The following is a 25,730-nucleotide window of genomic DNA, read 5'->3' on the forward strand; positions in this document are numbered from 1 at the left end:
TATGCACTGTGTTATGATAGTTCGGATACAGACCGTGTAAAGACCATAATTTCATTTAAAATAAGTCTGAACTAATATACCTTTCCCAGCAAGCCCCTTTAATTTTCTGTGCGAATAGTTTGTTTCCACTCCCCCCCCCCCCACCCATGCAAAATAGGCTGAATTATAATTATGATTCCTTACATTCACCGTATAGTAACGGCGCATTATATTTAGAATATTACGATAAAAGATCCTTTCATTTGTGGATTAAGTTTTTTATTATATGAATGGGGACGATGAAGATGACTGTTGAATTTATGGATTAATCAACGGCGAAGCCTATGTTATCATACAGCTTAAATATTTTACAGAAGGAAACTCTAGGTGTCGTGTAAACCTGTGCTTTATATGCCTCCCAGCCTCTACACTGGTACTTCATGTTCCTCGCGGACTACTTTTTTGGCAAATTTTGGTTAACGATCAACTGGATTTGAGACTGGTAAACTGGTTAAAATGCGTCATGTATTTGTTCTTAAATTTGAATGTATGCATGTATTGAATGAATACATTTCGGCAAGCCTCGCCGTGTAAAAAACCTGTCTAATTCGTCAAAATTACACTAGCATAGTATTCTCTATTCCACTTGCATGAATGAAATGTCTGTTTTAGCATCCTAAGATTCATACTCATACAGTTACCATAATTAAATATCACATCAATATGTATAACAATCTCATATACACATTATATGAATGTAAAATAAACATACTGCAGACTCTCTTTATGTCGGAAGAGGATCCAGCTGGAATCCCCTTGGGCTGTTGAGCGACGGCGCAAGCCGGCAAAACCTGTTTGGTTAATGTCGTATGCCTCTGGGTTCAACACCAGACGCTGCTGAACTAAAGTCGGTCGCCTGTAAAGGAAGCATGACAGTCTTAGAAGACCTTTAACAAAAAAGCAAACGAGATAATGTACTGTATGTGCAATGTTTTAAACTAGCGTATTCAACTAACTTAAGTGCTTATTACACTCCTGCTTTTCCTTAAAACAAAAATTGTCGTATTCGTTACCACTTTTATATAAATGTGTCTATTACACACTTTTATAGAGTTGTACTGCACATTAATAATGGAATGGCTCATGTTCTATTTATCTACACCTCATCGTACGGATCCCACTCAGAAAATGGATTTTGTATCTATTTGCATATTTGACGGAACCCACCCAGAGCACTTCGATTATGTTTCATAGCATTTTTAGTTGTTTAGTTATTGTATTATGGTCGACATAAAACAATGCATATTCCCAAAATATATTCAAAATGCAAAGAAATGTCTACATGTTTGTTTGCAGCATTAATAACAAAGTAAATTAAGTTTTCGTGATTTTAATTTCAACGATAGACTCGTACACTTGGATAACCCATATGTTTTACCTATTAATTAAATATTGAATATTAAATAATAAAATAGGAATTCAACAGTTGCAAATGACACAGAAATCATGTTAATGCGCGTGGTGTACTACTCTTAAAATGTACACACTGTAGCGTAAACATTTTACCGCACAGAGGTGCTTTCATACTTAATCGAAGTTGCACCTTTACCCGATTGCGTAAATAATTTACGTTAAAGTATGATTTCATGGTGCGACCCGATTGTCCCACATTCAGAAATCCAAGACGACGTTCAAGTAAGTGTGAATACGTGTAAGACTGGTAAACGTATAGGTCGTTTCGCAAATCGCACTCCACAAGTATTGGACAAACTTGCATGCGTTATAAACGGGAGTAAACCGATTTAATCTAAGCATTAAGGATTGATACTAGAGGATATGTACTTACGCTAAATTGTACGTGGATCCCATAAAATTTGGTCTTCGTGAAGCCATGGAGGCCTCGGTGTACGGCAGATCCTCCGTGACCATTTCGTTGAAATGAATGTCCTTTACGAGATCAGGAACCACCTGGTGACAGTAGTCGACCAAGCACATTGCCGCCTTCAACAAGCACACGATCATTAAACATGGTACAGTTCAGAGCAGACGACATTTAGAGCTCGATATCCTCAAATTTTCATGTCAGATCAGACGACAGGTTTGAGCTTCTGATCATATAAAAAAATACAGGAAAATGTGAATGTCTAGTATAATTTCGAGACAAAGATAATGATAGATGATACACTTATCAAATGATTTTTTATATTAAGTTAAACTTTTATACAAAATACGGAACACATGTGAAACATGGATGGAAAGGATATTATAGAAAAAGGCACGTGTCGAGTTTACTTTGTACGAGGTAATTGACAATTGAAAAATGAGGATTAAGTACCCCCCAATGTCTGTCGAGAAGCCAGTTCATGTCAAAGTCGTCATCGTCCTCTCCGAAGGGATTAATGAGCTGCTCTGCTACCTGAAATATTAAGGTAATGCTGTAAAAATCAAAACAGTGGATCAAACAAGGGATTACTTTTACTGATACATACATTTCTAGTATAACTAAAAAGATGATGCGTTTATTAAGTGGAAGCCTTGTCATAATTTAATAATTGGTCGATTTGTGTCACGTGCAAGTCAAAAAGTAAGTCGATATGAAGGTAAAACGGCCAGGTGATGCGGATGTGTTCAGAGTGTTCATAGATATCAAACATGCAAATATCAACGTTTTGTATCTTCTCAAATACGAATGATTTTTGAGCAGTTTTTTATTGGCGGGGAGTGCTAAATAAGACTTTTTAATGTTTCGATAAGGAAGCCATGTACCTTTAGCCAGCCCATATAGAAGAGGAACTGTAGTAGTGTGGACACGGGCACGTATAGGTCAACTTCACCCTTGTCATTGTCCACGTACTGACGGCCGATTAGGCAGCCACCGAAAAATATGTACACCGCCAATGTCACGACCTGTAATGCGCACAATGCAGCTGTAAACTCGAGAACGTAAATGTTTCGATATTCTTTACAAACTGTGTTACGTATTTAACAAAATGTAACACAATAAAAACAAAAGTATATATGTTATATAAAGTAATACACTTTGTTCTGCAACCAAAGTCTATTTTAAAAACATGTATTTCCAGCACAAACTATGGTTATAAAACGTACAAACCCAATTATAGAGACTTTTTAAAAACTGGATGGGTTATTAGTACATCGCGTTTTCTTCGAACCTGAGTGTAAACCAGCGGGATTGTAATCCAGTCGAACACGAAGCAGATCGAGCACTTGTCGCGGAAATCGGCCAGTTGCTGAAACAATTAGTGATACGTTGCGTTAACATAAATAATTATTTAAAATTATATAAATATTACAGTGAGTTTGACGAAAAATCATAGTTTAAACTTTCTTTTAAAAAAAAATACGATTTCAAACAAAATAAAGATAGAACAGATGGCTGGATCTAAATGTTTGTCCGAAAAACCACAAATATCGAAATATACACTTCCTGTCTAATATCCAAGCTTCCCAGTGAGTTCCCTCCATATCAATTTAATCCATTTGATTGTGATTATCGATTTTAACAAGCATATACAAAGTTGACGACATTTCCTCTAAAATTGAGAAAATCAAAGACCTGACTATTCCTTACAAAATATAGACATTGTTTACAGGTGTCTGTATCTAATTGTTTGCCCGAGTAACCACAAATATCGATATATTCACTTCCTGACAAATATCCAAGCGTCCCAGTGAATTTCCTCCACATCAAATTAATTCATTTTACTGTGAGTATCGAGTTTAACAAACACAGAAAAATTCGCAGACATTTCTCCAAAAATTTAGGAAATTGAAGACATTACTATAACTCTTTCAAGATTGATACATGCGTGTTTGAACGAGTGCTATAGATAAACCCAAGCGTCACGAATAGGTATATTCTTATAGGACTTTTCTCAATACTAAACAATCTCAAGTTTTTTTCTTCATAGAGTAACACATTATAATGACAATCGTTTTCATCGAAGTGGACGTCTAAAAGAGATTGTGCATGCACCTCTATTAAGAGTCGGAAGCCGTAGTCACTTGTGATCTTGCCCTCCCTCCTGGCATTTGTGATAACAGTGTTGGCCCAGACAAGTGGCACCCAGAACTTGTGGTACTTGCAGTTGACGTTCTCGAAATCTATCACCTCATTTTGGGTTAGAAAACCTGGATAGTAACGTGTATTTGTTAAGCGTTTTAAGTGTATTATCTAGATTTAGTATTACAACTCTCTATAACTCCCTGTTTTCTTCACATTGTCTTCACAAAACAATGCCTGGAATAAATGTAAATTAATGTTAAACCACTGTGTATGTATGTACGTTACGACGAATTGACTAAATGTTCTTAATGACTGTGTATTGCTTGGATTTGTTTAATTTCTAGTGTTTACCAACAAACAACATTGACAGAAGCACCTACTAAAGAGGACAACATCAGAAAACATTTCAACTGCTTACATACAACAACAACAGACTACTGCCTCGCCGATAATAAACCACAAAAACATATCCTTCCAAATCGATAGTATCCTAGTTTAAGCCAAGACAAAAAGGACCAAATACCAGCTAGATAATTCATTACATTCAAACACGCTAACATAACTTATAATATCCACGAAAGAAATTATTAATATAATGTTGTCATTGAAGCTTTCATCCAATTACTGACAATAAAGTGATCCAAAGGGGATATCTGTACACCGTGGTGGGTGTGTGTAACTCCACTTAAATAACATCAAAAGTCCTTGGAATCAGGATTTGCAATGTGTTCCATGGTTGGTAACTCTATCTGAGGTAATACAAAGTCATCTTTACCTGCAATGGCAGTTTGCTCCATGGTATGGTATCTCTTCTCAAAGGAAATATTACGTTAATTTAACAGGCATATCTAGTAACAAAATACAGTCATTGAACCTGCTGTGACAATATGCTCCATGGTGGGGTATCTTTTCATGACTGAGACGCTGCAAGAGCGGAGGATAAGGACGAGGGCAGCCATCATGTAGCGGGCGACGGTGCGCCGAATAATGCGACTGGCGTCGTCACGGCCAACCACGTAGCTTCCCATTACATACAAGGTCCTGCAAGAAAGCCAACATCCGGGTTGTTTTATTATCTGTTTATTTATTGATTAGTTTGATTTTTATGAAATTATAATTACAATTGTAGATGTATATGTCGGTACAGATTTTAATGGAAACTAAATTGTGCTTTCAGCAAGAGTAATCACTGCTTATTTCATTTTATTCATATTCGAAATAAACATGAAGCATATCAAGCATGTGTGGATACCTTTATTTAATACGGAATCCACATATATTGATATAATATTTTAAAAACGTCACCGTCATATGCAGCGTCCTGCAAAAGAGCTACATGCCAAAATGTTCTGTTTTGTTTTGACAATTCCTCCAATACCACAAACATAGATATACAAGAATATTATATTCAGCTGTGAATTAATACTTAAATTATTTCTTTAGAAATACTTGTGCTTTAAGTATATTTATATAGATAATATACAAATATATGAACTTTATAATTTTAATCGAGAGGGTGTCTCATTTATTAGCAATCATTGAAAAGATTTGATACAAATACAAACTCTTTTACTTGAATTAAACACATTTCATTTCCAAAGCATACTGCCATTTTTTATAAAGGTATACCTCTGGAGGATGCATATATGTACATATTGGAAAAAAGGGTTAGACCTTAAGTTCTTCGACATTATAAAGGACCTTTCCCTTGAGATAGTAGTAACATGTTACGATAGAACAGACATTCATAAATGAACATGATGTCATTCAAAAACTATATAGTAGATAACACTAAACGCAACATTTGAATATTGTATTGATTTTATATGCGAATAATGATGATAAAAATTATATTTGATTTACTGCAGTTAGTTCGTTTACGGACACGTGCAATTTATGTATTATGTATCAAATCTAGATGTACTTGGGATAATCGAAGAAAAAATTAAATAATTTGCTTAATAAAGCTTTAGATTTCGAACTGGTGTCCAAGTTATTAATATTAATAAGTAACGAAATCCAAAGATTAAAGACTAATTGTAACGTTCTTAACGTAATTATCTTTTGTTTAAATAATCAAATCTTTTTCATTTATACGATTATGAGAGGACTACTCGAGAACTGGAAGAGGGTTAGTAAGGTAACTGAGACACTTGTGTTAGTAAGGTAACTGAGACACTTGTGTTAGTAAGGTAACTGAGACACTTGTGTTAGTAAGGTAACTGAGACACTTGTGTTAGTAAGGTAACTGAGACACTTGTGTTAGTAAGGTAACTGAGACACTTGTGTTAGTAAGGTAACTGAGACACTTGTGTTAGTAAGGTAACTGAGACACTTGTGTTAGTAAGGTAACTGAGACACTTGTGTTAGTAAGGTAACTGAGACACTTGTGTTAGTAAGGTAACTGAGACACTTGTGTTAGTAAGGTAACTGAGACACTTGTGTTAGTAAGGTAACTGAGACACTTGTGTTAGTAAGGTAACTGAGACACTTGTGTTAGTAAGGTAACTGAGGACACTTGTGTTAGTAAGGTAACTGAGACACTTGTGTTAGTAAGGTAACTGAGACACTTGTGTTAGTAAGGTAACTGAGACACTTGTGTTAGTAAGGTAACTGAGACACTTGTGTTAGTAAGGTAACTGAGACACTTGTGTTAGTAAGGTAACTGAGACACTTGTGTTAGTAAGGTAACTGAGACACTTGTGTTAGTAAGGTAACTGAGACACTTGTGTTAGTAAGGTAACTGAGACACTTGTGTTAGTAAGGTAACTGAGACACTTGTGTTAGTAAGGTAACTGAGACACTTGTGTTAGTAAGGTAACTGAGACACTTGTGTTAGTAAGGTAACTGAGACACTTGTGTTAGTAAGGTAACTGAGACACTTGTGTTAGTAAGGTAACTGAGACACTTGTGTTAGTAAGGTAACTGAGACACTTGTGTTAGTAAGGTAACTGAGACACTTGTGTTAGTAAGGTAACTGAGACACTTGTGTTAGTAAGGTAACTGAGGCACTTGTGTTAGTAAGGTAACTGAGACACTTGTGTTAGTAAGGTAACTGAGACACTTGTGTTAGAAAGGTAACTGAGACACTTGTGTTAGTAAGGTAACTGAGACACTTGTGTTAGTAAGGTAACTGAGACACTTGTGTTAGTAAGGTAACTGAGACACTTGTGTTAGTAAGGTAACTGAGACACTTGTGTTAGTAAGGTAAATGAGACACTTGTGTTAGTAAGGTAACTGAGACACTTGTGTTAGTAAGGTAACTGAGACACTTGTGTTAGTAAGGTAACTGAGACACTTGTGTTAGTAAGGTAACTGAGACACTTGTGTTAGTAAGGTAACTGAGACACTTGTGTTAGTAAGGTAACTGAGACACTTGTGTTAGTAAGGTAACTGAGACACTTGTGTTAGTAAGGTAACTGAGACACTTGTCGATGTGCAATTAAGATATTACTGATTTAGAGATAACCGTCACTTTTTGTAATTGGACGTTTATTTTCCGTATAAACTTTTCTAGGAGAGACGGAATTAGTTAGGCTTGAGAAATGCGCGCGGCTCCATTTTGTATTTTTTTCCTTATAATTCCTTATCGGACAGTGTACGGCCGCTCCATAAAAACACGCGTAATCTTGTAATGGTTGCATATTGTTGAATTATTTTTAGTTAAGCCGCTGTCTTGAGGGTTTGTACTTTCACATAACTCACAGGATTTTCGACGCGGATTTTGTTAATATTTTATGTGATTGTTTTATTTGTCATCGCTGCTTTACGTAAGACCAAGATGTTTATGATTATTAACTAATGCCACGGATACATGACCAAAAACTTATTTAAGAGAAGGAACATCCATTTTTGTAGGAAATAAAGTTGCTTCAGTTGTCATAGGATTACAATAAAAACGCCATCGTTTAGCCCAGATGTTAATTAGGCAGATGTCATGGTTTAAAATACCCTCAAGTAAGCTAATGTAGATGTAGAACATGACAAGGAAGTGTCGGCAGCAAACATACGAGTAATGAGTACAATTTTTTTACAAGATCATTAAAATAAATCAGGAAAAACAAAGGTCATTATTCTTAGCCTTGATGGACACCGGCATTTACTTGTGAGGATTGTGACTAGGCTGAGCCAACACGTACGTTTTGGGGTACGGTTTGAAAATGTATTTTCTATCCATTGTAGTATATTTTGGTTAAGTTTGAATAAATGACCGTGATGCCAAACTCGGTCAAAGGCCTTGGATATATCGCATAATATCAGACATTAAAGTCTCTTGTCCACAATAGATGTAGCTATTTGATTACTCAATAGCTCAATACGTTTTCTTACACAGCTTTAAAGACAGATTGGGCGATAGTTTGAAGGTATGTTTGAGTCACCCTTTTTAATAAGGGCATCACAATTGCATTTTTCCATTATGAACAAATTGTGAGTTCTTGTAATGATGTATTAAATAATGAACATAAAAAGTTTGCAATAGACACGCAATAACTAGCTGACTGATTAGGTATTCATCAACTGCTATGTTACTCGTTCAATTTGTGATTTTGTCCATAACTATCTCTCAGTTATATAAATATTTTCTATACATTCAAATGGAAAGTGAGTAGAACAAGAGAAGACTCCAAACGTTGTGTCTAAAGTTAAAACGGCAAAAGGTATAAGCACTTTTTTTCATTAGATGTATCTGTAGTTTCGGTTCCATGAACGTCGACCGAGGGGCGATATCACATCACAGTGCGAATGCCAGTGTATAAGATGCTTTAACATTTACATCATCCAGAATTATTTTGATAGATAGTAAATCAGTAAATGTAATTTCAATAGTGTAGTACAACTGTTCCTTTAAATGATTAATCATTTTGTTGACTCATACGAGCGCATTTGAGTTTATCCTATTTGTTTGCATATGGCTATTTCATAGCCGAAGATTTATACCTGTCGCGTTTATGCGTAAATGTTCGTTTTGTAGAACCGTACCAAGGTGTATCATAAGGACGTTTTGCAAGTTTAATAACATATACGTGTACATAATAGTATCAGTTTTAAAAATGTGTCCATGAAAATAACAGTTACTTCCTTTACCCTCATGATGTTAATTAAATAATTAAGTCGTTGAAAATCTGCTCGTTTGTACAACCAGACATGTCTCGGGTATGATGATCTCTAACAGAAGTATCAATTAAAATTACATCGCTGTCCAGTACAACTAAATTATCGGAGATAATAATGGGGTCAATTAAGATAGTAGTATTGGCACTGACTTTGATAGCTTCAGTTATAACGTTGCTTAAGTTAAATACGATCTATGACTGTTTTAGACTGGAACAGTTTAAAAGCTGGTCTTCATTTATATCACCAAGCATAATTGCCGTTACATTTTGGTTCATATCCAAGGCTTTATCGATATTAGTGTCACGATCAATTAAAAAAAAAACATTAGAGTTTTTGGAACGGTAAATAATTATCCTGTATTAAATTCAATCGATATTGTGCGCAAAAGGGAACATTCTTACTCGCCGCGACAGTACAGACTTATTAAAATAAATATAAAATGCCGCTGAAATGAGTTGTAACATATCTTCGTTGAAAACCTTCAATTAAAAAAAACGTTATAGGTAACAACATCGATAAGAAGTGTTTCCGTGAAGCATAATAAGTCAACATCACATATTATGTTCACTGTCGTTGGTAATTGACATTTGCTTAATTGAAAAGTACATACCTACCTTTGCTTAAACTGTATTAAGTCTGTATCAATTTCTTAATTTAATTTTAATTTTACATAAAAATATATATAATCTATAGCCGGAAATGAATTTTGAGATTTTAACTAAAATAGTTACGTATACATTAATTATTGTTACTTTGAAAGATTTTTGGCCGAGGCAGACTTTTCTATTGTAAAGAACCTATCTGCCTTTGCATAAAACTTAAATGTTGATAACCATTTTAAATGTAATAGAAAAATATATAGCCTGAAATACATAACTTCAATAGTTTGACGATGTTATTTTTATTGCGTATATTGATTTATTTCTTATTAAATTGTCTAAATAAAGTCTAGATGCACGAACGAGTTAATTAAAAGAGTTAAAGGGGCCTTTTCACAGATTTTGGCATGTTTTGAGGTTTGCCATCAAAGGGGCCGTACAACAGATAAAGCGTCGTATCGACGAGAAACGATATTTTGGGAAACTACGAGGATTGCTAATATAGCTAAAAAATACATTCGCTTTCAACATGAGCGTGAATGGTCGAGTGGCAAAGCGGGAGGCTTTTTACTCCAGGACTCCAGAAATGCAGGTGTAAGTGGTTCGAGCCCTGTTGAGGGTTACTTTTTTTCCTTTTTTAATTGTATTCTTGTTTTGTTTAAATTTATCAATATATAGCATTTAAATCATTTAATGACAAGCTTCAATACATGCCAAAACTGTTGGACGGCCCCTTTCAATGCTTTATATTGATAAATGTAAACATTGGATATAAGAAGCTCCAGTAAAAATTCAAGAATAAACTTTAAAAAAAGAGAACAAAGTTAACCCTCAGAAGGACTCGAACCACTGACCCCTGGAGTCCTGGAGTAAAAAATCTACCACTTAGTCCACTCGACCATCCTTCCGGATACAATAGCAAACGTATTTTATACTTTATATAAGCAATCCTCGTAGTTTCCCAAAATGTAACGACAACAACAGATCTCTCCAAATTATTAATTCGTTTCGCGTTGCAACGCTTTATAATTTTCGGGTTTTTAAATCGTAAAAGATGCATATAATGGCTATTTTAGAGCATGGTAAATGTTCAGTATTACTGTTTCCTCACACATATCATAACTCAAACGAAAATTTGCGAATCTGAAACAACTTTTTTCAATTTTGTCAATTTACCCAAACGTGAAAAGGCCCCTTTAACTTGTATGCCTGTGACGCCACATGTCTAGACGTACATTTGTAGATACAACTATAAAAACGATAACACGCATGCATGTTCAACTAAAAAAAATACCTAATTTAACCATACTTTTATTACTTTTAAAACGATGCAGATAAATCTTGTTATTATGCACAACCAAATATCTGATCAAACAATTATAAACAACTCACAAATTGATATCAGATACATATAATAAGAAGTTTATAATGTTCCAGTTTAAATTATGTTTTAAAAGCCAACCAACGACTGCTCATTAATAAATACCTAAACTGAACGTCATTATTTATTAACCAACAAGCAGTTTATCATCGGATTAATTCTCGGGACTGCGAGAATCGCGAAAACTTATATGTCAGTTTATTACGGTGGCATAGAGGTGATATTCACTCCTTTTTTTTAAGTGCACTCCTCTTTTTTGTATCTCGTGGCCTCAACTTAGTTATTCGAGGCCACGACTTAATAATTCCTGGCCACGAGTTAGCTATGTCGTGGCCACGAGATAGAAAAAAAAGAATGCAAAACTAAAAAAAAGAGGAGTGCAATTCAAACAAGAGCGGTGCACTTAATAAAGGAAGGGTGCATTAAACAAAAGAGGAGAGAATTTTAACTATCTCGATCCCGACTCGTAGCCACGAGTACGTCAGCCAATCAAATTGTTCCACATGGTCGTTCGTGGTTTTATTTATACAAAGGGAAGTAATCATCAACAAAAGAGGAGAGCATTTTAGCTATCTCGAGATCCCGACTTAGCTAGCTCGTGGCCACGAGTTAATCAGCCAATCAAATTGTTCCATATGGTCGTTTGTGGTAAAATTCTCTCCTCTTTTGTTTAATGCATCCTTCATTTATTTACTGCACCGCTCTTTTTCAATTACAATCCTCTTTTATTTAGTTTTGCACTCCTCTGTTTTCTATCTCGTGGCCACGACATAGCCAATTCGTGGCCTCGAGATAGTAAGTCGTGGCCATGAGATAGAAAAAAGAGGAGTGCAATTTCAAAAAAGAGGAGTGAATGTCACCTTTATGCCACCGTTGTTTCTCGGTGGATCTTTGCATAAAGTACAGAGTCGAAAGTCCGCAATCAGCTTTTTTCTGTATGATACATGTAACAAAAATTGACATCACTAACATAGGTACAGTGTAATGTGATGTGAAGGAAGTCTCACATAAATTTACATGTTAACTATCTTGAAGTGTTCACGACAATACATTTAAAAGAAGAACGATAATACTGAATAAAAATCTAAGATCGGGTACTAGAGTGAGGCATAGACGTGGGGCAATCAAGTATGCAAACACTCGTATCTCAGGTACATGATATAAAAATGCAAGCTTGATGCAACGGGTAGCATGTAATCTTTAGAATTCATTTACATGAACACAACGTTTCTCAGACATTCGTACTTCTGTCATAACAACGTAAAAAGAGATGACGTTTGTTAATTCGAGGTACTCAATAAACGTATTCAGCAACGTTGTTTTTCAACAGCTTACTTAAACTATACACGGGTTATTATATATAAGAAATCTATGTGTGTCATAAAACAAATGCATAGATTCTATATCGTTTTTTAATGTATAACGTTTTTGAGTTGTTTAAATGAGAACAGTGGCATTTCCATAATGGGTTCTCACATCAGGTAGCCTTATGCGCAGAAGGACCTCGTGAACTTTGATGAACATTGAAAAACACGCATACGCTAGAGATGCCCTGTAGCTGATTAATAAAATACAAGTTCATTAAGACATTTATTTTATATTATGGGACTCCATTTGTTTCTTTTTCTACGTGCAGCTTACATTTTGATTACATTATTAACTATTCGGTAAACATTTACACTTGTTAATCACAGACGAGTAAAATTTTATAATAATCGTTTAATCTTCATACTTGCGCCATGATTTTATTCTGAAGCGATAGACCTTTTATAATAATTAAATACATATTTACTTGATATAGTATAAAATAGTATGCGTTCCCTGAGGGGTTCGTAAATAACAATAGGCAGCGTATTGTGTTATTAAAGATCAGGCGAGGAAAATGCCCTTAACACCTATAAGGTTGAACAACACTCTGTATGCGAACATAGATCCAACAAACAGAATAAGTATTTGAAAAATGAGTTTGACATTGAAAGGGTGGAAATCAGCGGAAAAGAATAAAAAGCACACCCATATAGTCTGACACTGACCGAAAGTCCGGGATATTAAAGTCTAATATGGTTTAAAGCTGCTGTATCCGCAGCACACCAAAACTAAACTTTTTTCTAATTCAAATAGTTATTGAATACGATGCGCCGATGCATACATCGTATCTTAAATTAAGGTCGCATTTGTATCTGAGCATGGTCCGGTTTAAAGGATTGATATGATTTAAATTGATAGAATAAAGATGTAACGACAGATGTCAAAAATAGTATATTTAACATAATATAAATCATTAAACGCAGATAAAAGCAGTGTCTTCATCCAAATTCAATTAAAAATGTTCGATAATGTGATGAGAAACAGCTAGAAAATTAAATTTATATTAAATTTGACAATATGATTATAAGGTCATTAACGAGTATTAATATTCAAAATAACATGTTACTACACACCTCGGATGCAATTGTGAAAATTTTAGAATTAAAAAAAAATGCCATTTTAAATAATTACGTTAACAAACCAATATCATTTGTCGTAATCTAAAATAAAACATATCGTTATACTAGGAAGAAAATGTTAAAATAAAAGATAAATCCAAAATCATTCGCAAGTATTCGATCGATTGTCCATTCACTCGGTCACGTAGCAACTTTGCTGATCTGTAAACAGGTCTCTTTAAAGTGAAACGACACAAGCCACAGAAAAGTTAAAAGCTCCAAAAACAAGGTGTCTGAAGAAAAGCTGTAATGCATTTGAACAGTTACAAGTAACACGTATTGAATTAAAATAAGTCCTTATTAAACATAGCGTCGCGTGCGGAACGAATGTAAACACCGTCCAGCAGGCGTGGAATCATCTGATAACTTCGATATTTAACAAAATGAACAATCTGGAGGCGTAAAAAATGCAGTCGCTATCAGAATAAATGGCAGTGCACTGAATAAGCTTCTAACTGACTGAAAAAAGTGTTGCAACTGTATTTGTTTCGAAGCTGTCCATCCCAGGCTTACAACTCTATTGACCTTTATCAGCACACAATAAAATGCTGGAGACTTTTCCCGCCAGTAGATATGAATGAAGAAAATAGCACCACTGCAATGCCAAAATGAAATTATAAGGATGCAGGATTGCGTTTTGCAAATATGAAAGCTGCAAATATGCATGGCGAACGTTAAACGTGAAGCTATAGTATCGCATTTAGAACTTTTCACCGGGTACAACAGTTTGAAACTCAATATTCTAAATCATTAGTGTTTGTTTGTATGCCTGAGGCTGCATTATGTGTGTACTCACAGAGAGTCACAGCACTCCAGCCCAATTAGGTACTAGACTCACTAAAGTAATGAGTAATTTTTAATTAATATAATAATAATTTTCGTTATTATTATCATTATTAACTTTTTTTGTTACTGAAACATGTTCAATTTAAGTGTGTTCTTTTGTTGTGTATTTGTGTGTGTGTAGACGCAAGGGTAAGCCTGAGTACCCGGGGGAAACCATATATGTACGATAAGGTAACCACCAACCAAACTTGTATGCTTACCGTGATCGAACCGGGGTCGCCAATGTGAGAAACGTGTGTATTGATCGCCTCGCCAACAGAACAGCCTCTTATGAAATTAACATATTATGTCTAGTAGATTTGTATCTTATTACCGGGACATTCCCATATTTGCATTTCACCACGAGTACTTGTTACTTGGGTTACGGTGACAAGTGCGAGATACATAACACGCCCGGTTACAGACACGACCTCATGTCAATGTTGGTACCGCTCTTTAGCACGTAGCGCACTGCACCTGAAGTTTACGTCTCATGCAAAATACGAGTTAGTAGACAAGGTTTGAGCGGGGATCAAACATGCGGCCACAGAGTTATGAGTTATGATGTTAAATACATAATTTTCCATGTTAGTACAATTAATATGATCTGATGCAGCATGATTATATCTACGTACTCAAGTCTTTAGTTTGAATGTACTTGTATATATATGTTATGAACAATAATAATGAACATTGTAAGCATATAACATGCGATATGTACCGTGTATTATTTTGTAAACTGTATATACGTGAACATAAAAAGCGAATACATAGATTTGCGATACACTACATACCAAACCTTTCATGCGGTGGATAAGCGGCTACCCACTAAGAAACAAAAACGTTTTCAATTTATTTTTTTATAAATGGACATTTAAATGTTTTCTTAATATAAGAATAAAGGCGGAATATCTTGTTTTAAAGATACATGTAGTTCTTGTTTTATTGTACACAATTAGTTCTTGTTTTATTGAACACAATTGTTTGCTCTTGTTTCCACTTACCCGATAGACCCTTATTGTTTGTGCGACCCTTATCTGTTTTGGTACGTATTGGATTATTCGATTCTTTTTTCCACATTCAATCATAGTCAATAAATTTACTTGTGCATGTAAACAAAGAATGTTGAACAGATATTTGGAGATGTAAAAGTCGGAAGTAACTTATACTTTACTGGACATAAAAACATATTTTCAATACATTTTGAATGACGACAGCTCAAGACAGCTTAAAAAAAACACGCAATAATCTGCGTATATTTGTTCTAAAATATATGTACAGTTTGTTGGTGACGCTAGTTATGTTTGTCTAAATGAATACGCGTTAACTACAAGCAACTGTAGCTTTTTGGGAATTAAACTAGATGTGACCAACACAACGCAACCTAGCATATGGTTATTTAGACAGACAGACAGACAGACAGACAGACAGACAGACAGACAGACAGACAGACAGACAGACAGACAGACAGACAGACAGACAGACAGACAGACAGACAGACAGACAGACAGACAGACAGACACACAGACAGACAGACAGACAGACAGACAGACAGACAGACAGACAGACAAACAGACAGACAGACAGACAGACAGACATTTAGATACAATTGCTCAAGTGTTTGTATTCCCTTTTCTAGTACATGCATTCTACTCTACTTTTGCATTGTTTAATTGCGCCACATGACACTAATTGCCTTATCTCCAAAATCATGCCAGGGTATTAAAGTGTTCACATTATTTGACAACATATATTGTATACATTTAGTATTATTTGGAATTGCTGCCACTTTAGAATGTGCCAGTTTATAACAGGTAAAATGAGGTATACAAAAGTGAAACGATGGTACATGATGGCCCCCTCAGTTTTTAAAACTATCGGTATTTCAATGTGTACCGGTAAACAGTTGTCTATATTAGTGACAAAAGTATTCATATTAAAAGAATGATGTAAAGAGCTTTTGAGCTGAACATAGGGTTTACAAATAATAATGTCAGTCAACTTAATCTAGAGAAGCTATTTTTTTTTATAGAAAACATATCAGACACTTAAAAAACAGGGGCAGTATTAAGAGACAGAGCTTTAAAAATGTGAGAAGTAAAAGCAGGGTATCTACAGAAACAAGTTGCTGCTGCTGTTCTAATGATCTTTCTGTTGCCTTTTTTGTTTTATTACAAAACAAGTAGAAGAAGTATTTCTACAAGAACTAGTAGTAAAAGCAGTAGTTGCTGTAGTAATAGTAGAAGTAGAAGGAGGAGGAAGATGGTGATGATGGTGATTAGGAGGATGAGGAGGAGATGAAGAGGAAGACTTATACATAAAAACATCATTTGCAACGTATGAATTTTGAACGACACTATTTGTTCCGAGAAGCAAATACACATGCACTAGAACTGTGAGTGTCTTACCTGTCGGGCCATGGATAGTTGGTAAACTGTGTCCACCATCTGCCGACGACAAGGGTGACGTAGAATCCGAGTATGAATGACACGGGAATTAGGTCGGTATGTTTGTTGCAGTAAGCCACAACTTGCTCGAACGTTCTGAAGAAATGAGATTAATTCAAAGTATTTATATACATGAACCATGATGGTTCAATTGTAAGTGTCTACATATTTTACTATTGAGATCATTTATTTGTCGCATGAATTCAAAACATTATGGTTAATATTATTTTACGGAAAGAAAAATAACCAATCATAATATTTGATACACAACATAACAGACAGACAATAAGAGTACAAGATAGTCCTATGCAACGCATATGAGTTTGTTTAAAAACATCTTTGAATACATGTTTATTTCATTTAAGGAAAACGGTTATTATTAGCGGAGCTATTCATATTTCCTGTATAAAGTTGTGTTTTTTTTTCATTTGAATATTTTTATTTATTTATTTATGTACAAAAAGTAACTGTATATACGTGCCATTACGCATGAATAATATAGGCAAATCGACTGTTTCGATTATTCGTGAAGCTTAATGAAATTAAAATTCCTTCTAGACGTATACGTTATCTTCTATAAAGTTTACACGTACGATGATTTAAAGAACTTTGTTTTTCAATGCCCGTATGTTTGTTAAGGCACACCAACACCATATTAAATTATTGTATGTTACAAACTGGGCAAAGTCCACGTGATTACCGTTTAGAGGTTCCGGCTAAGCAAAAGCGATATATGCAGCTGATAATGCCGTATAGCAGACAGAAGATAAGGGTCTCCTTGTAAATTAGTTTGTAGACGCTGCCCCGCCATGTCTTCAGCAGGCGGAAGAAGCCGAATAGTGATGTGGTGGCGACCTTGTATTGGTATGTGATGGTCATTCCCTTTCACTGTATACCTACACCTGGTCAATATATATATATATATATTCCTACTGCTTTTAACAATATTGTTTTCCTGATTTAGCGCGGTCAATGGTTCAATACCTTTCCGGTTTATATAACATAATGGAAATTACAATGCATTCAATCTCCGCTTGGATTGTCCGTTGTCATCTCCCGTTATCGTATTTGTAAACATCAAATAGTTTACGTTGACCAATTCAACTTGTCAGGTTTAACAATGGTCACATGGTATTTAAATCCGATCGAGTCAACTACAGGTCTTCGTACTGTTATGGTTCGGGTATACGTAAATATATAACTAGCATCATTAAAACCGGTAGTCACATGTTTAATCCAGTCCTTCCAAACGTCGTCGCCAATTAGCGTCGCATTGATATGTTCTTTTTAATCCAGTTATGTTGACATATGTATGAACTTTATACAAGCGCTACTATCAGTGCTTTTGACATCAGTATACACACGTTTGATGTTTTCGCTGCATCTTGTCAATCGAGTGCATCACTGGTACATTATCAAATTGCGTTGGAATAAAACTGGATCACTCAGATCGCACCAACAGTTCACAAGGTTAAGCTTTTAAACTTTTCGGGTTGTTAACATTAAAATCGTGGCACGTCTTGCTGAAACATATGCAACGCGTGACCGTGAATACATATGCAATATTGCAGTCTAATTAAAATTAAACAATGCAATGCGATACATGATATACACGTTTAAAATCGTATTACGTTTATTGGTTTTCGTGTGCAGCGCGACCATGTAGGGCGCAGTCAAATCTTGTGAAGCCATATTATATTTTTCATCATTCACTGCATTTTAATATCAGTATCTTGTGTTTAACAAGCTTTGCGCGACTTACCCTTGCGTCCGTTGGCTAAAGTTTCAAGAACAACAAAGGCCAATAGGTTGAATATCGTACCAAAATATAAATTAATACATTTGACTCATATCTTTATATCAAATCATTTTCAATAAACAACGAATATTAACTTACTTATATCTTAAAAACCATGTAATTCAAATACATAGTCGGTGTAGTATCATATACCCATATAATAATGACACTGCCTTATTAACTTACATCTCAGTGTGGAAAACAAGCTGTTACATTGACTCGATTGGTCATTGTGGGCTCGGGTTCTACTTACATGTGCCACGGGTACTCTTAAGTATATTTACATGTACCCCGGGTACGGTAATATACTTAAACGTTCCCGGGCAATATTAAACTGTACCGTGTTGTATTCCCGCCCAAAATCCGATGTCGTAATACGCGCTACCGATTACGGTAAAACTTAAACAAAGTTCTCTTTAAAAAAAACAACTGCATCAACATGCTTTTTAATATGAGTTTCGATGATATAGAGACAATTTAACAGAAAATAGACATTCATGTGAACAAAATTAATTTAAAAAAAAGCCGACAACGACCGAGTTAACGTTAAAATTCCCGGGTACGTTTAAGTATATTTACCGTACCCGGGGTACATGTAAGACTGTAAGTATACTTAAGAGTACCCGGGGTACATGTAAGTAGTACCCGAGCCGCAAATGACCAATCGAGAAAACACTTGTAATCGTTTGATGTATGTGTGTAAACAGAACTGGTGAAAAATGGACATTAGTAAATTTATAATTTTACCAATCCAAATATCTATCAATATTTACAGATTTGTGTAATCGCGACTAACGCTTTTAAGCCAAACTAGGAAAATCGCGTAGCATTATCGTTTCAAATGGACCATACTTCTGTAAAAATTTGGTGACATTTGGTTGCAATATAAAATTGTCAAAACTATACGTATTTAAAGGGGCCTTTTCACGCATAAGTAAATTGACAAAATAAAAAAAAGTTGTTACAGATCCGCACATTTTCGTTTAAGTTATGAATTTTGTGGGAAAACAGTAATACTGAACATTTACCATGCTATAAAATAGCAATTATATGCATTTATGACGATTTAAAAACCTGAAAATTATAAAGCGTTGCAACGCGAAACGATTGAAAAATTTGGAGAGTTATGTTGTTGTCGTTTATTTTGTGAAAGTACGAGGATTGCTTATATTTAGTATAAATTACATTCGTCAGTGTATGAGTACGGATAGCCGAGAGGTCTAAATGGTAGGCTTTTACTCCAGGACTCCAGGGGTCAGTGGTTTTAGCCCTAGCTGTTGATGATTACTTTTTTTATTTTTTTAAATTTTTATTCTTGATTTTTTACTGGAGCTTTTTAGATCCGATGTTTACATATATCAATATAAAGCATTTACTCACATACTTTAATACATGTAAAAATCTTTGAAAAGGCCCTTTTAAAAGTATTTATTTACAAGTTTTTTAACTCAATTATATAGGTTGTCAGTCTGAACAAAGTTCTTCGAATAAACCAAACGATGTTAACGGTGGTTGGGGTAAATGTTATTAGTGTTGATTAATTGAAAAATACAACAATGTGGAGTGATAACCTACTGCAATAGAACAGAATTAAACAGACATGATCAGTAATTTACAACGATTTGAACATAATTCATCGTCAGCCTTAACCATGTTATATTACACACATCAAGAGGTATGCGATAGGAAGTGATAATACTGTAAACAGTGATGTACATAATATACTATCTAACGTTATTCTTGAAGTTCTCGGAAACAGTCGCATTATTACAAAATAATATTGTGACAAGATGACAATGGTTTGCTAAGCTGTTTATATTTCTTGAAATAGACAGCAACGGAATTTTAAGTAAAGGAACATTAATAAAAGTCCGATAATTTGTGGAATTTATCATACCACCGCATTGATATCTGCCTGATATAACGTTGCCTAATATATTTTTCTACCATGGTCAACAGGAAGTTCTTATAGCAGTCAATGTTTGGAGTTACGTGGGACTTGCAATAAATTCAACAATTTCTATCAACATGAATCAGGTTCAACAAAACAGACAATTTGATACCAAGAACGTAAATATTTTATTTTAGTTTAAAGTCATTAATCACAAAAAACGTTGTTTTTTTTTAAATCACCACAGCCCGCACTCCAGAAGTTAAATGACGTCATCAATGGGACAAAACATCTTAAATATCGATGTAGTCATTGCACTCGCAAGTGTTGCACAGAAAGTCAAGACAATGATAACTGTTTGCTAATCCTCAACTTTTTAAACAAACGATTTAACACGCTTATGTCAATAAAGACTCCATCATCAAAATGTTAATTTCAATACACATCTCCAAAATGGCGTCTCCAAACTATTCGGTGAAGTGTGTTCTTCGATTAAATTTGTCGCTGCAGTCCATTCATGATCTCCAATTCAAGACGTTTATAATTAAAGCGGGTGTACTCTTCCCATTCGCAGACCAAACAACTTGTTTTCTCTATACGATGTTTAAAATAAGCGATTATTCGTGTCGTCTTTTCGAACGCCGTTGCTACATGTATGTCAACGTGTAAAATCCGGATCAGCAAAATCAGCCGGGATCCGTACATTTTAAAATGGATTTTTTGCAGATTTTTAGGAAAATGTGGTATGATAAACAGAAAAACACCTCGGCAAGCCTCGCCGTTATATTATTCTAAGCCTCGCCTGATCTATTACAAAACGATGGGGCAATAACCTGTTATTCTCTATGTATTACTTTTTGCAAGGTGGAATATACGGAAGATAAACAACACTGAACATATATTAAATGAATTAATTTATTGTCACCACGCAGTTGTTGGTTCTTTTTTAGTTCATAGAGGACACGTTTTGAATACAATTATCATCAAGCAAAATATAGTTTTCATGTGACTGAACAATAGCAAATAATGTCTATTGATTATGGTCTACTTTAAGGTATCATATTAATTTTGATGAAAAAGTAGATGCATATAAAAAATGTCAGTAAAAGATACTTTTAAACGGCGCCTTATTTATTTTTGGTAGAATGCACGCCCTCCACATCAGCTTCTGCATATAGTTATCGCAAGAAATCTAGGTATACACACGTGCTAGACATCTTTGCCATAACACAGAAACGCGCACCCTAAAAACACTCAAATCCACTAAATGAAACAAGATGATTTAAAGCTGGTGTACTAACATAAATCAAAGCCTGCCAATAAAGGGTACCACTTAAGAAATACAAAAAAATTGTTATAAATAAGTTGGCCGGCCTTTCACTGCCCGACAAGTCACCCTAAAATAAGACTGAAATTGGTTATTTGTTTGAGGGGTAACTTGGAGGTCACTAAACGACCTTGGAGCCCTCAGTCGCGTTTACTATGTCTTGTGTTTCAATGTCGATTGGGAGGTCACAACAAGGACTGAGGGCTTGTTGTCAACGAAACCGAGTTTTTCCATTAAATAAATAACTATCGATGCATAACCCGTTGAGTTGTTTTGCAAGGCTATTAACTTGTAATTTAAGAACGTTTATACAATTGGACTACTGCAAATGAAATTTTAAATGACGCGACATTCGGTTTTAAATTGGGCCTAAGTATTGTCGATGCAGTATTTCTCTTCAATCATCGAATTAAAGTCATATAAATAAAAAACAAACACTATTGTGTTGTTCACATTCACCGATTATAGAAAGGACTATGGCTAAACGGATCGTATGAATCTCTGGTTTAAAGCGGGTATATACGATCTTATCAAATATTTAGTAATAAATATAAAATGTGTAAAAAACTTATTATACATATATTTCAATATAAACTAAAATAAAAGTTAAGAAGAACATGTGTCGAAAAATGCTCAATAAGCCAGATATTTAATTCTGAAATCGAAAAAGGCTGTACAGCCGAATTCGCCAGCATGTATATCATGCATGTACGATGTGAATCTAAATGTAGTTTAACGGTTCATTTGAAATTCCTGCAGCGATATCGATTCATACGACACATGAACACTTACAAAAAAGACGAATGCATCGGTTATTGTAGGAAAATAATTACGAATTATCTTCGTCACAATCGGCTCGGGGCGCTAATTTGTATTTGCTGTATTTTATGAAATTCGTCTTAAATGTATCATTTTTCTTGCAAATTGTGTGTTATTATAACATATTTGTATCAATATTTTACAATTCAGCACATATAAAAATCGTATATACCCGCTTTAAGCATATTCGGTCTAGTACCGATGACATATTGGTTTACGTTTTTCCATCTTTAAAAATTAAAAATTGGATATAGTTGTATTTATCAACATATTTAAATTCAAATCGTTTACAATCTTAATTATCAAGGAATAGCAATGTCAAGCAGCGCCGCATAAATACAAGCCGCACATACCTTTTTAACCAAAGCGCTTCTGGACTATGAAATCGTTGAATAAACCTATTAAAATGTTTATCTGGGTACGAAAAAAATTGGGTACGAAAAAAAATGGGGGTATGGGGAAGTAGTACCCCTGGGGAACTTGATCCAGTCAGCGAAACTGGGAGGCGGGTTACATTCTCGATCAAATATAACAAGAAATATCTTTAAAAAGATATTCGACGTGTATTTTCTGTACCACTTATCTTAAAAGAACGTTCTGTTACAGTAAAACGTTTGTGGGTTATAACATTACGTTTCAGCATATTAATTCAAAACTTGACATGCTCTTTAATTACACCATGCTCTTTAATTTCACATGTATATTATACCAAACTTTATATTTCGTTGTTTTCTTTCCTAAGTTAATGATGCTTTGTGTACGGACGTGATTTCACATGCCCATGTGCATGAACATATACTTTTTCACTTTTGATTATTTTTTTTCTCTAATTCAATAGGCTTAGGCATGTTTGTTCGTTAAGTACGGCAATAATTTAATGATGATTCCCGATCGAAAGTGGGTATGAGCACAGTCGTAAGAGCACTTGAATACGTGAGTTCGCCCATGAACACATGGTAAGGTTAACTAAATCTCCGCGATATGACCTAATATGTGTTTAAAACAGCAAACAATATCCAACAAATATATGGTTGAGATATGACAGGTGCATTTGTGAACGACGCAATAGATCTATGACATGGATTCCTTTGTCAGGCATGATAGTAAACGCGATGTAACGTTTTGCTCACTGCAGAAAGCTTCATAGTTTGATGCTTGTTTTCGTTGACGCACTACTTCTGATACCATATACAATGTGAAGAAATGTGTACAAAATTAATACAAACCAAGTTGTTTCATACCCTTTTACTGATATTGGATATAACCCTGCCTGAGTTTTATTATATGGGTCGTGTTCTGAGAAAACTGGAAATAATGCATGTGCGTAAAGCGTAGTCCAAGATTAGCCTGAGCAATCCGCACAGGCTTATCAGGGACGACGCTTTCCGCTTTTCTGACATTTTTCGTTTAAATGAAGTCTCTTCTTAGCAAAAATCCAATTAAGGCGGAAAGTGTCGTCCCTGATAAGCCTGTGCGGACTGCACAGGCTAATATGGGACGACACTTTACGCACCTGCATTATGTCCAGTTTTCTCAGAACGCTACCCATATCATGCCAATAGGAAGTTGTTATATCAGTCAATATTCTGAGTTAGATCATAGTACCGGTACTCGGATTCAAACAAAAAGTCATTATTTTCGTTAAAATAGAATACGAGTCAGCACAATAAACAATTTGAATCCAAAATGTTATATATTTTAGACACATAAAGCAACAAAAACAGTCACACATTTTTTTTACAAATATTAAACGCGAATAAAACAAGTTGAAGCCTCGTCTGATATAGTACTTAACGATAGGGCAGTTACCCTTTATTCTCTATGAATTGTGTATATGCGTTGAAAATGTAAATTCGTATGACATACTTAAACATACACAAGCACTTACCTGAGATGCCGATTAAGGCTGCAAACACAAGGAGGCGCCACATGATAACGGACGGTGTCAGAAAATCCTTGTTTCAACCGTAAGGGGTTTTCAAGTCCAACTTACAAGTACGCTAACATGCACGATCTCTTTTCATAACAACGAAAATATAATAGTTGTTTATCGTCACGCAAGTAATGACAATCTTGACGTTAAACGTTAATTGCGACCGTCGCTGTGTTGTGAACCGTGAATCCAGTCTATACGGTGGATTCAAGACCGTTTTATCAGACGTGTGCTAAATAAGGAGTAACGGTGTTACTGAGACAAAGTGTTGTCAAGTATGCTGCGTGGTTTGTCAATTCTGACAGGCGTGGATAGGCTTAATAATTATAATTGCTATGAGATAAAACGCATGCACATTCTGCATTTAGATAAGTTTTTCAAACACCGTTCATATTATATACATCGATTTTTTCATATTGTTCATTATATTCTAATCTGTTTCCGTCATTTTTTACAAACACACGCATGAAATGAGAGTTATTTTAAATAAGTCAAATACACTATCTATGACGTAGGTAACTGTTCGAAATACAATTACTTATAATGACTTACATTCATTCGTACATTATAAGCATTTTTAATTTGATCGTCGAGTCGTTAATATTACAAAAACGATACTATAGTTTAAAAGAAAATGTGTTAAATCTTTCAATTTACAATTTTAGAACACATATGCCTACTGTATATGCATTTTCTTATTGTATATTCGGCATTGTAATATAATGAAAGCTTAACTGGCTGTTAAATATCAATACAATTTTGATGCGAACATGTAAGACATGAAATTTGTTTAACCCATCTAGGTGCATGCGCGTATTAATTGTTTAACGAATAATAAACTGTCAATGTATAAAAATATGTAACCGTAACCAAAATGAATAAAAAAAAAACACAACGGGCACATACAAAATATTTAGAATGAAAAACCGGTCTGTAGTTATATGTATTTGATAAAGTTTATTGTATTGTTTTTATCACAAATATAGAGTTTGTTTTGCATTTTATTTAAGTTCATAAGATATAACAATTGGTATTTGTTTGGAATGTTAATGTATACCATTGAAGTTCTGAATTTATTTGGGTGAATGGGACTAGATTATTAC

At 34.7% G+C, this 25,730-nt stretch overlaps 1 protein-coding gene across 1 annotated transcript; it reads right to left on the reverse strand.

The window, feature by feature from the left end:
* Nucleotides 1-726: 726 nt before the first annotated feature.
* On the reverse strand, nucleotides 727-17,845 carry LOC127860782 (bestrophin-3-like). Its single transcript, XM_052399061.1, has 9 exons — nucleotides 17,560-17,845; nucleotides 16,821-16,955; nucleotides 4,881-5,047; nucleotides 3,977-4,131; nucleotides 3,153-3,230; nucleotides 2,746-2,886; nucleotides 2,315-2,395; nucleotides 1,826-1,980; nucleotides 727-895 (listed from the first exon to the last, which is right to left on the reverse strand). The coding sequence occupies exons 1-9, from the start codon at nucleotides 17,736-17,738 to the stop codon at nucleotides 727-729; spliced, it is 1,260 nt and encodes a 419-aa protein (XP_052255021.1). The 5' UTR covers nucleotides 17,739-17,845.
* Nucleotides 17,846-25,730: the final 7,885 nt, after the last annotated feature.

The sequence above is a fragment of the Dreissena polymorpha genome, chromosome 15, assembly GCF_020536995.1.
Source record: "Dreissena polymorpha isolate Duluth1 chromosome 15, UMN_Dpol_1.0, whole genome shotgun sequence".
NCBI classification, from domain to species: domain Eukaryota; kingdom Metazoa; phylum Mollusca; class Bivalvia; order Myida; family Dreissenidae; genus Dreissena; species Dreissena polymorpha.